Here is a 12,872-nt window from a genome sequence, read left to right on the forward strand (position 1 = left end):
CCAATGACAAAAACAATAACAACAGAAGAGCCTAGAAGTTACTGCTTCCCATCCATCTTCCTAGCCTTTGTTATATACACACTGAGGTTAACATGGGAATGAAAACCAGAAGAATTCTTAGATTCCTTGGAACACCGATGCTCATGATAACTGACCCTTTCCTCCCTGAGACTCCTTAAATAGTATTTACTATTGAAGGACTCAAAAATGGTAGAAAAGAAAAATGGGATTTTATTGTATGGGGTGTTGGTCTATTCCTAAAAGTCTTGATTACTCCTGACCTAAGATGTATTTGTTGGTGAGAATTTGTAGAGTATATTATAGTCACCTCACTTTGTACTTAATTTCAATAAGGTGGACTCAAGATCAATGAACATTGCTTCTGGTGATATTATTTAGGTTAAACACTGCAATTCAAAAGGAAAAGATCAGCATGGGCTTACTCTTTAATATAATGAGTTACAGACTTCTCTTAAAAGGACTTTCCTCTGCATGAGGTGGCCCTTTGTCAGTAATACCTGAATTGCCATCCTCTTTCCATTAGGTCTTGGATGAGAGTGGTGAAGGAGTCAATTTGACAATGGAGACTGTAGACATACTTTTATAGCATAAAGTAAAATTCCACTAGCTGAATCATGATGCTTGCAAGAAATGAAACTAGTCCTAGCTGGCTTCTAGATAAGTCTGTCTGTCAACCTGCAGCCACTTGCATTAATTTTGAGGGGAAAAAAAGGAGCTTCTGGATTTTGAATGACTCCCACATTTCCATTGGGAAAATTGTCAAATGCTCAAGAAATCCAATCCAAGCCAATAGTTTTGGATTCACAGTAATTGCATATATTTTATTTAAAAATCCTCCCAAGCAGTATGTGCCTGTTACCTAAAGCGATGGAGCAGGCCCCAGTTTTATGTCTGATTCTGAACCTGGGCCTACAGTACAAGACATAGCACCTACTGTGGCCTCTGCTCTGTCACTTTGCCATGCGATTCTAATGTAGTTTTACTTGAATAACATAAAATAACATATATAATGTTATTTATGTTATTTTCCACGTGAAGAACTCCTGTAAACCTTGCCGTTTTGAAACTCAGTGAGGCAGGCGTCTTAGACAAGCTGAAAAACAAATGGTGGTACGATAAAGGTGAATGTGGACCCAAGGACTCTGGAAGCAAGGTCAGTCACTGCTGTAGTTCGGGGCCTCCTCTTGTGTTCACAAAGCAGTAAACGGGAGCAATTGTCAAAAGCATATGGAAACAGTAAAAACTAAGCATTTCTCTAGACATTGCCTAAATTAGAAGCTAATGTCATAAATTTCAGCCACAGGGATTGTCTTTTCAGGAAATTGCAACCTGCTCCCCAATAGTAAAACTTTAAATAAACTTAAATTAACTGAAAAAATATATAAAATAATAAAATTCCTTATGTTATTCTCACACTTACGTACCACTAATAAAAGTAGTGTTTTTTGGTTAGGTTTCTGTTTGTTTGTTTTGGCAGCAAAGGCCATGAAATCCATTATTTCAAGAACAGATGCATTTTGAAAACAGGAAATGGGAAATTGATCAGTAGTCACCCAGAAAATGATTTTAAATATTAAATATATGCTTATTCAGAAGTTCAGTCTTTTGTCGCCATATTGCCAAGCATCCCACTTTAGTTTGAAGAAGCCCTACTATATTTCTGTGCTGACAGATAAACAGAGTGAGACTTCCAATTCTCTTCTGTCAAAATTATTTCAATAAATCAACATTTATGAATAATATCCTCAAGTTCTAAGATCTTTTATTCATGAATTCTTTTTAGAACAATTCCAGAAACTATAGGCCTGATTCTGTTGAGGACAAGTGAGAATAAGGTGGCAAACAGTTATATTTTTATTCTAAAGAAAGTAATGTAACAATTTATCAGTGAATCTAAATACCTGCACAAATTGATAGAATATAGTATCAATGCCTGGAAGCTGAGAATTCTTGGAATCTTCTTTTATTTTGTTCTGTATCTTGTAGAAAGAAAAAAAACCTATTTGTTATTCTAAGACATTAAAGAAGTGACTGGTTTAAATAGGAGAGCCTCAATTAGTTTAAAAAGGAAACAAAGTAATGTTAATCGATTCCCTTTCAGGGCTTAACCCTAGATTCTAATCAGCTTTTTCTGACTTTGAACCAGAGTGGAATGAGACAACTTGGCGAAATAATGAAATATTTACCTCAAATCCTTATGTAAAGTTGGAGAAGCATAAATACATAAAAGAGTGATTAAATTTTAAAAATGAAGTTACTCTAAATTTGTGGTCCAATCAGTTAATGTCATGGCTAAGTGAACAGTGTACACAGTACATTCTTTGAATTAAAAACTCTCCTAATAAAACTATTTCAGTGTCTGAATCATATTTTGCACAAAACCTATTCCGAGAAGGTGATAGGAACAGGGCATCCTTCAGGTAGTCTACCCAGAGTACTTTTTTGAAAAGTGTTATATAATATGCATATTTACAATTTCTGATAAAATTCTGAATTCTTGTTACAATTTTAGTATCTTCCAATCATATGCTTGACTATTTCTGAATTTCTTATGAGATAGTGTGTATACTAAAGCTCTGGAGAATAATATATCTAAAATATTAACTGATTAAACACTTTTAAATGGGAATGGAATCGTATTTTTAAATCAGTAAAAATAGTTATAAATTTATCCATACATAAATAATTTATTTCTCATTTGACCATGGTCATTTGTATGCCAAGCACATGATTTGCCTATATTTGGTAAAGTAATGATGAACAAAACGTGAAACTGCTAGCTCAAAGACCCTCACTTAGTGCTTTAAATGTGAAGTTAGATCTATTCAAGATAAATCTCAAACATTAAAAGTACATTTTAACGGAAAGAAAGCCAAAAGAGGCCCCCTTACCATGTAACTGGGTTTTAAACATGTCATTTTCAAACTTAACAATAATAAGCCCACTTCTGCCACCCTATGTAAACACATAAATGCTTATATATGGCTAAGTATAGTGGTTTTTACTGCCTACTTAATAATGATAAAATGTTAAAGATTTTATCGAATGTAATTACACACAATTTATTGGTAATCATCATAATTTCATTTCTTCTGAGAGTTATAAGCTTTATGTTTAAATCCATACACCTACATCGGTGATTTATACATGTAAATAATTCCAGGTTAAATTAAGCGTTTCCTTTAATGAGCTGTTTGGATTTCATGTGTTCTTTTTTACCTTCTGCATGTGACATTTCCGCAATTAACTCAAGTGTCTTTATCTCCCCAGGACAAGACGAGTGCCTTGAGCCTGAGCAACGTAGCAGGCGTCTTCTACATTCTGGTTGGCGGCTTGGGCTTGGCAATGCTGGTGGCTTTGATAGAGTTCTGTTACAAGTCCAGGGCAGAAGCGAAGAGAATGAAGGTGGCAAAGAGTGCACAGACTTTTAACCCAACTTCCTCGCAGAATACCCAGAATTTAGCAACCTATAGAGAAGGTTACAACGTATATGGAACCGAAAGTATTAAAATTTAGGGGTAGGACTTAGGGCCTACTACAGTGAGTGGGGGATGCATCCTGTGAACGTACTGTTGTGACCTGTCTGTCCAGTGGTGGTATTGCTTGCTTCTAATTAGAGCTTTCTATTTTTGAAAACTTCAGTGCAAAGTGGTTTGGTTTTCTTTGGCTGCAGACGTACTGTTTGAAACTTTATGTTGCCAATAGATATCTGCATTGAAAGGGTCAGAAAGACAAAAGATAACCTCCAGAATTGCTCTGCAAAATGATTTAAACAGTATATTCTACCCAAAATTTGGGAGAAATTGGAAATTAGATCTGGGTTTCCTTGCACACAGACCAGGCTAGTCTTCTCTGGAACAATCCAAGTTTAGGATAAGAACTAACAAAATAAGCATAAAACCTGTTTCAAATAATCAAAGCCTATTTTTGATAATCATATTGTTTTCTGAGAAACAATGTATGCAAAAGCTCCAAACATCTAGTAAGTGCTCAAGAAATTTCAGCTCCTATTCTAATTTGTTTTACACATGCCATTATACTTTATTTTTAAAGAATGAAACCCCACTGCTTATTCATCTGACCATAGTCTTTGAGCCTATCTTTAGGCAGGAGTGATGGTCAGAATATTGACTATAATTCCCATTTATTAGATGAAATTCAACTTTCATGTTCACAGTATCACTAAGACGAATACACATTTTAGGCAATACAACAGTTTCTCCATCAAAAATGTCAGCAATATATGTGTTCTGTAGGAGGGACACAGTAGAAGATAAAAATTGCAGTGAGTTATTATGGACTTTTTTTCATTTCAATCAGCCCCACTTACTCACATCCTCTCGTTGTGTCACAATAAAAATTGTAAGCATTCAGTGAAATATAGGAGCTGGAGATCATTTTTTAAGACTCTAAATGTCCACTACTTTTTTTCCTCTAATGATAGAAAGTGGTTTTAATATAAGATCTGAAAGCATTTCTTATTGTTCTTCCTAAAATCAGGTCTCTAAAACCCATTTTCTAAAATCATATATAATAGCCAATTGAACAGGCTGCTCATTCTGATTACAATGATAAATGAGACTTTGAACCCACGAGAGACATTCGGTGCTTGATGTCCCTAGTGTCAAAAACCCAATATAATTTTCCTAAGAATAAGATGCACGTCTGAGCCTATGTCAAGTGAAATGTGCTTGATTCTGATATTTATTGATCTGAAAGCTATTGAAGTACTTGTTAGTGTCTTAAAACAAAGAACAAAAGCCATTCCTTTTTTACCAAGATCTAATTGCTTTTATCCATCACCTAGAAATCAGTGACTGAGTATAACTGCACAGAAGTAGGCCCAAAGTGTTTCTTTCCCAATTTTGTGGAAAAGAATTAAGAACAACTCTTAATTCTCTCAGATCAGAATGTTCTCAGCATGTCTTCTAATAGCAAAACAACAAACTAGGATGGTGTCAGGTTCTCTTGGCCATTCTAGGAACGCTTTCATCTTAATATTTACAGAATTGAAGAAAGAGTTTCTCAAACTGAGAAAAACAATACCTGACCAGTTTTCAGAGTCAATTATTTGGAGTTCATTCTGAGATGAATTCTGTAAGATATCTAAAAAGGTTTTTTACCGGTTCATTAAGAACGACTTTTCTTCGGCACAGCAAAAGCATTCTAACAATTAGCAAGGTCCAACGGCAAGGAAGCAAAGAAAAGAATATTAGAAAACTCTGGAAAGAAATACTCATGGATGCTAGTTCATTACAAAGTTCTGGGAAATTGCAAAAAAGCAATATAAATAAAAGAGAGATAAATTCCCAGGTTATGTATTTACATGTAATAATATTATTGGAGTCAGAAGCTGTCATTGTAGTTCATCACATGAATTGCCTTTAGAGCTGGGGTTGAAGTTTTAAGACAATAAATGTTAAATAAAAATAAAGCAGTCATATCCATATGACTTTTTAAAAATCTTACTGGCATTCAGGGTAAGTGAAATGATCTGCCCTGGAGAGAAGACTTGAAAGTAGGCAGTTTTTATTGCACTCTCATACTAAGCAAGTTTTTCCTTCAAAAATTCTATTGGTCGTAAGTATGAAAATGATTGATAATTTAAATAATATTGTCCCAGGATCTCAAAAATAAAAGGTGAAGCCTTTAACATATGGTAGAATAGCTACTTTAAAATTGATGGCGGGGCTGGCCGGCCCTGTGGCCAAGTGGTTAAGTTCATGCACTCTGCTTTGGCAGCCCAGAGTTTCGCCTGTTCGGATCCTGGTCATACACATGGCACTGCTCATCAAGCCACTCTGAGGTGGCATCCCACATGGTACAACCATAAGGACCTACAACTAGATATACAACTGTATACGGGGGGCCTTTGGGGAGAAGAAGATGGGAAAAAAAGAAAATTGGCAACAGATGTTAGCTCAGATGTCAATCTTTAAAAACAAACAAACAAACAAACAAACAAATAAATAAAATTGATTGCCCCTTAAGGAAACACATACAATTAAGGTCATAGACATTAGTCAAAGAATCCAACCAAACCCAGACCACCTGTAAATTTATAAGAAAGTTTTCCAGTTTGAGCAGCCTCAATAGGTTCACAGCAAGATGAATAGAAACGACATTTTATGGAAGAAGCAGGAGATATAAGTAAAGGAAATAAGAATGCTGAGAACTAGGAATGCTAAGATTTAACGAGAAAATAAGGAGCTGTCATAGATTTATTAACTAATACATTCGGTTGCATTAATCTAAAGAGAAGGAGAGATTACTTGAAAGCATGTGGAATCATTCCATCTTTAGATGTTTTCCTTTCCTCTCAAAAGCAATCAAGAAAAGAAAGGAAACGAAAACAGATTTTACAGCAAAAGCCTTCTGAAAAAATGACTTCAAAAAAATCACAATACATTTATTAATTGTATTTTCATATTTCCTCTTCAAAAAAATTAAGACAAAATAAATCTACTAGATTTTTTTAAATAATTATCTATTTTACTTAATATCAAATGTTGAAAGGGAATCTGAAGAAACAAATCCAGACTTTGGTCTGGGTTTGTTTTAGCTTAGTGTTAAGGAGAGTTTCTCTAGAGATTGTAGCCTGACTTCTGATTTTGAAGATAAGTATTAATATTTGAGATGGTTCACAAAAGCAGAACTATGATAATGACCTGGTTATTATCATATATATGTCATTAACTAGCAATTTGACTCCAACTTTCTGAAGTTATCAGGGTACCTGATCTCCAAACCTTTTCCTTATAACAGTTTTTAATCCAATTACTAATTTCATTCAAAGGTTTAAGTTTCAGGGCAGAATAAATACAAGGATGGAATTTCCTAAAGAATTAGGTAAACTTAAATTCACAACAGGGAATTAAGATACATTATGAGTTATGAGAAAGTTATAATCTAAGCCATAACAAATTTAGGGAATATATCATTTATCTTATTTTCCTGTAGAGTTAACATTAAAATTCAGCTCTAGAAAGAATTTAAAGGCAACAAAGGAAAGTAATTAGATTTACATACTAACACTGCCTGTTTCTTCTCTGTGTAATATTATTATCTGCTACCTAATATGACAGAGAATAAGAATTTAATGAGGATTTCAGAGACTTGACCCCATAACCTCAATCTGGAAAGTTCCCCAGTGATGACCATTCACGAAGTATTGAAATATGTCCCCTTTCAGTGCACTCCCTTTAAGGACTTAAAGCTTCGTAAAATATGAGCCTTAGCTTCCATGGTAGGCAAAGAATGAACTTTATGTCACTAACTGTGCTATTCTGGGTCATGTCTATGACTGGTGTGAATGAATGAACGTGTCTGTGGATAGATCTGTGTTCTGAAAACAGGAAGATCTGTCATGAATAGTACACACATGTATAGTTTGTTTAGAAAATTCATCTAACAGAAAATTGTTTAGATTTTAAGAGTATAATACTTGCACCGTAAAAAGGTTTTCTAACAAGACAAAAAGATTCAAACGAAGAATGTTGTCAAAGCTAAAGGAGCTTTTAAGCTGAACTAGAAGTACCAGGGTGTAGCAAGTTAAAACATGTGTCCTGCCCAGATTTGCCAAACAAAACCTAGTTTTATGATTTTAAACAGGTAGGACCACAAACTTGAGACCGATTCATCTTCAGCATAGCTGAGCTTTCCTTTCTCCTGATAAGCAGTTTTCATATGACAAAAAGAATATGGAAAAAATGCAGATGTCTAATTATTGATATTTTGGTGTTTGTTGTGTCATATTTTGTTGAAGAAACAGAAATATTGTAACATTCCACATTCTTTCTGTTTCCTTTCCATGCAACCCAGCTGACCTTTTCTGAAGCCATAAGAAACAAAGCCAGATTATCCATCACTGGGAGTGTGGGTGAGAATGGCCGCGTCTTGACGCCTGACTGCCCAAAGGCTGTACACACTGGAACTGCAATTAGACAAAGTTCAGGATTGGCTGTCATTGCATCGGACCTACCATAAAAACCAAAAAAATAATTGAGTGCCTTAATTAAACTGTGTTGGTGACTGATGGAAACGCAGCCCTGAGGGACACGCCAAGTGCGGGTCGTCGCTAAACCAATCCTTTGGCTGAGAGCGGGAAGTACGTCCTAATGCGCCAGACATCAGCAGCAGCAACGTGTGCATGAGCTCAGCTCGGAAACCCAAACTCAGAGTTTATATCAGGAAAACTCACCATTTAGGTTTTTTCGGGGAGTGGGTGGGGGGAGCTGGGATGGGTGTATTAACAGCAACAAATTTCACTCGAGTGGACTTGAAAACTAATCAGACTTGCCAGTTAGCACATTCAACTGTGAAGTTCTTGCTCAGAAAGGCCTTGGTCTTCACCGAAAGGGATAAAATAGTTATAGAAGTCAATGAACATGCTAACCTGTGTCTCCAGAACACCCATTTATTCAACGGAAGACTATCCAGCGGAGAAAACAAATCACTAAACTGTGATAAGAAAATAATAAACAAACATGTAAATCCTGTGAAAAAATTTAAAGGAAGTATTTACACTTACTTTGGAGAAAACAAATACTGAAACATGCTTGCTTTTTAACTGACGTAAATTCAGTAGAGGACAACACAATTCTTTTTTCTAACCATCTTAGGGAACAATACATTGCAATAATTGATATAAATGCCATCACTGTAATAAACTTTAGAGACTTTTTTTTATAAAAGTTGTTGGTCATCTTCTTGTTTGCTATAACCTTCACTCTGTCACATGAGTCGGTGTCCACAGATTGCATTTGTCTCACTACCAGGAACAAAAACAAAATGACGACAATGTTAACGTAAAATCATCAGTCTGCAATGTAGAGTCAAAAGAGACTACGGGTCACTCATGTTATCGATATTATTTATAATCTTGTTCTGTGTACAAAATTGTGGTTTTTGTACCCACCAAAAAGAATAAAACAACAGACATTCTTACAATATCTACAGAGCTTAAAGTTTTTTCTTATCATTGTAAAAGTTATTTGAGAAATCATAAGACTATAGGAGGGATGGTAGAAGTCAAGTGTGGACCATAATGGAAATCGTAGCTAGCCCTTATTATTTTTGCATATTAAGCTACCCTCTTTTACAGATCTTGACTCATCAGCAGGTTGAATTGTCAGTTATGGAGTGTTTGAATTAGGGAATGAATCATTGTCACAACAGCAACATACCCTGTAATTGTGTGCTGAAGTTTTACTTGACTGTATTTTGCTGCATAAAATAATGTGTCTCTTGGGCTTCTCCCCCCATTCCCATTATTCCATTTAAATCATTTAAAGCACTAATAATAGTTTTGGATAAACAACTAATGGAGAATTAGTCCTTGTTTTCAACTGGAAATAGTGAAGAAAATTATACCCATGTTTACTTACAAAAATCACCTTATGTTACGTTTGGATTAAATTAACATGGTTCAAAAGAAGGTTTGGGTCATTTGAAATAAAAATAAGTACTATAATACAGAAAGATATCACAATACTTACAGATCTCGGCAGAAAGCACAATTTAGGATGATTTTGGAAGTCTGGCCTTGAAGGATGAGTTGAGTTTTCATAGGTGGAGAAGATGTTAAGAGCCTTATGGGTGAGCAGTGGCCCAAAGCCATGCATGTCAATGGCTTGTTTAATGAGTGTATGTGACTGAATGGGCTGGAGAGAGCACAGGGTGTGATATCACGAAAGACAAAGTTGGGAAAGTTGAAGGATTGATTACCTTGCTTCAACTCTCAAGATACCCAGCCCTCATTCAATCCCTGCTGCAGGAAGAGTAATCTTAAAAAGTGCGAATCTGATACACACACACACACACACACACACACACACACTGTTCCCTCAGGAAAAATTCCAAGCTCTTGAGCAGAGCTAATGAGCCCCTTTATGACCTGGCCCTTGTGTATCTCCTCCACAACTTCTCTCACCTCTACCCAAACTCTCCCGCCCACAAATGAACCTCAAAAGCAGCACACGGGATACTGCATCTACGATTTCCTCAGTCTACAGCTCTTCCCTGTCTTCTCTTTACCTGACTAACTCGTACTCATCCTTCAGCACTCAAATCGAAACCTGCCCCGGGAAGATTTCCATGACTATCCACCACCCTCTGCCTATGAGACTGAGTTAGGTGCCCTTTTAATGTTTTCTCCCCCTTACGGCACTTACCATACTGCATTGTAATTGCCTGTGTACTTGTCTGTGTAATGACTAGACTGTAAGCCCCTTGAGGGCAGGGACTGTGTCAATCTTGTTCACAGTTGTATCCCCAGCATACCCAGCACAGTGCCTGGCATATTGTAGGTGCTTAATAAATATTTGTTGAATGAATGAATGAATTGAATTGAATTAATTTAATTAAGTGAAAGCAGAAAAACATCTTTCCTCACTAATAGTCTCTAGGGTGTGTGTTAAGTATATAGTGAGTTAAAATAAAGGCTGAAGATTGGCTAATTTCATAACATCATCTACCTCACTGGAAGGAGTAGGAAAAAAAAACAAAAGAGACAATCTGATAAATTTTCTGATCAGATGAGAAGGTAGTCCCTGTAATTGTACCTAGCTGTGAAACAATTTGTTTAGCTAGAGAAGTTGTCGTAGGTAATTAAATAAGCCAAAACAGGGTCTCAATTTGGTTTTTAGCCATACTTCTAAACATATCTTCCATTTAAGACTCAGAGTAAATTAGTGATGTAAAGTTAGGGAGTTATATTTCTTGATAGTTTTATTTCTATATTAGTAATAGTATTATTTAGCTAAATTTCTAATAGAATAATTTTGCCAAAAACAAAATTTTAAATTTGACATCAGTAGAGAGGGATATCTATCTGGACACCAATCTAAGGAAATGCTATAGAGCTAGGAAATGAGATTTTAAAACATTTATGTTTAAGTTAAGTTAAAGACATTTAAGTTAAAATATTTAGCTCCATAAAGAACTAATTACCAAGTAAGCAAGATAACCACATAGTGCAGAATTTCCTGAACATATCAGGCAAAGCCAGTTTGGAAGTTACACCAGCTGGTTAATTGTAGGACCACATTTGAAAGATATAAACAGCCCTCAGGAGAACTGCTTTGCTACACTCAATTCAATAACTACTATTGAAAATGCCAGTCTCACTGTTACTGCATTTGCTTTGGGCTGTTCTCTGGTCCCCCTCCCTCCCAGATCCCTTCCCCGTGTTGACTGTCAACTCATTCCGTTTCCCGTGGCATAGCTCATAGTAGGTGTTCAATATATATTTGTCAATGCATACATGCAACTTTATGTATTAAGTTAGTATCAGTGAAAAAATGTGCTAATAATTTTCTCAGAATATCTCAATTTGCAACACCAATGAAGTGCTAATAGGAATAAGAACTAAATGAAAGGTGACATCCAGGAGAGTTTCTGAGAAGACAAACTGAAAGTGTGCAACTTCATCTGTGCTATATGTGTTAGTGTGATGCTACATGAAAAGTGTGCCTTCTCAGGCACATTCATAAATGGCTTTTAATTTCGGATAGACCAGTAGGCCAGAGTACTTAGCATTTATAAAACCAAATGCAAATGTAATAGATGGTATGTTTATATATTTTCTAAACAGCTAGTACCAGCAGTCTTTTCAAAAGAGAATGTTCTTCTTTAAGAAAAGATTTTGATAATTTAAGAAGAGCAAGAGATGAGAGTTGAAACTTTTATCTCAAAAAACAACAGAGAACTAAATTACTTTCCATGAAACAAGAATATTTCATGGAAATTTTATTTACTTATCTTGCTTTACTTATCCTGTTTATTTACTTATCTTGCTTTGATTTTATTTTCTTTGGGGGAAAAAGTGGGTAGAGAAATGAGTAAAAATAAAACATAAGGAGAAAGGAGACATTAAGAAAGCAGAAAGCTGAGTGAAAGGCCAATAGGATTGTGCTGCATGGCCAAAAAGAACTTATGAGAACAGGAATACTTGACATATGATTTTTCCATCGTTAGGTGTGGAATGTTTGATGTAGTCCTCTTCCCATGACCTGAATACCTCTAGGTTAAATTTTCCTACATGCTACAAACTGGTATTTATGATTGGATTAAAGGAGGAAGTCAAGGAGAAAATTCTAAGTCCCATGGTTGAGTTGATACTAGGCCGAAAATGACCCTAATAATATGTCTCTTTCCCACAGAAATGTATAGAAATCTAGACTGGGATCTGTCCTTCCACATGGCAAAGAAAGAAGGTTCATTCGATTTTTTCTGGATCTGAAGAAGATGGTAGATTAAGAGGATCTCCAGAATACATAATTTTTTTAGCCACCTGTGCTGACTGCAAAGTGTTGTAAAAAACAAAATAAGCATAAAACATAAATCATTTTTTAATGATAATAAGGTCATTAAATAAATATTTTGTAAATTATAATGCCTAATACATGGCTTGAGTGAAGGCTTATTTAGGAGTTTTGTAATCTTGTAATCCCAAATACAAAGAGAACCTGCTTAAGGAGAAGATTATTATGATTTCCTCCCCAGAGTGCATACAGTTGACCAACAATTCTAAAATTCCTAAACATTTAGTAATGGTTGAAAACTGTGTCTGTAGACAGTTGTTTCTGAAGTTGAATAGGTCTATAGTCATTGGCAAGCAATGTGTCAATATATGATTAAATGAACTGATTGAATGAATGAATGAGTGAAGCTCACCTAAAGAAGTTAATGATCTTTGCCTATATAAAAACTTCTGCCAGCTCCCTGAGCTAATTTCCTGGATAAATGTGAATGCTTTCAAAATTTTTTAACAAAGAAGATATTTGGAACAATTTATGCCATATCTGCCTCCATTTAGAGATTTACCTAATTCTTCAGTCACCTAAAACTGG

General features: G+C 35.4%; 1 protein-coding gene across 27 annotated transcripts in view; it reads left to right on the forward strand.

The window, feature by feature from the left end:
- GRIA4 (glutamate ionotropic receptor AMPA type subunit 4) overlaps nucleotides 1-10,355 on the forward strand; it is a 368,128-nt gene extending 357,773 nt beyond the window's left edge. For 7 of the 27 annotated variants that reach the window (XR_011440445.1, XR_011440451.1, XR_011440450.1 and 4 more), the window contains 3 exons: nucleotides 1,060-1,174; nucleotides 3,292-3,426; nucleotides 7,843-10,355. Coding sequence is in view for 16 of the 27 variants with exons in the window: in XM_023644725.2 (XP_023500493.1) it covers nucleotides 1,060-1,174; nucleotides 3,292-3,426; nucleotides 7,843-8,007 (415 nt within the window). In the remaining 11 variants the exon portion in view is untranslated. Of the gene's footprint in view, nucleotides 1-1,059; nucleotides 1,175-3,291; nucleotides 3,562-7,842 lie in introns of all 27 variants that reach the window. The other 20 variants (XR_011440452.1, XR_011440448.1, XM_023644730.2 and 17 more) reach the window with 6 other exon arrangements.
- The last annotated feature ends 2,517 nt before the right edge of the window (nucleotides 10,356-12,872 follow it).

Source organism: Equus caballus, chromosome 7 (assembly GCF_041296265.1).
Source record: "Equus caballus isolate H_3958 breed thoroughbred chromosome 7, TB-T2T, whole genome shotgun sequence".
Lineage (NCBI taxonomy): Eukaryota > Metazoa > Chordata > Mammalia > Perissodactyla > Equidae > Equus > Equus caballus.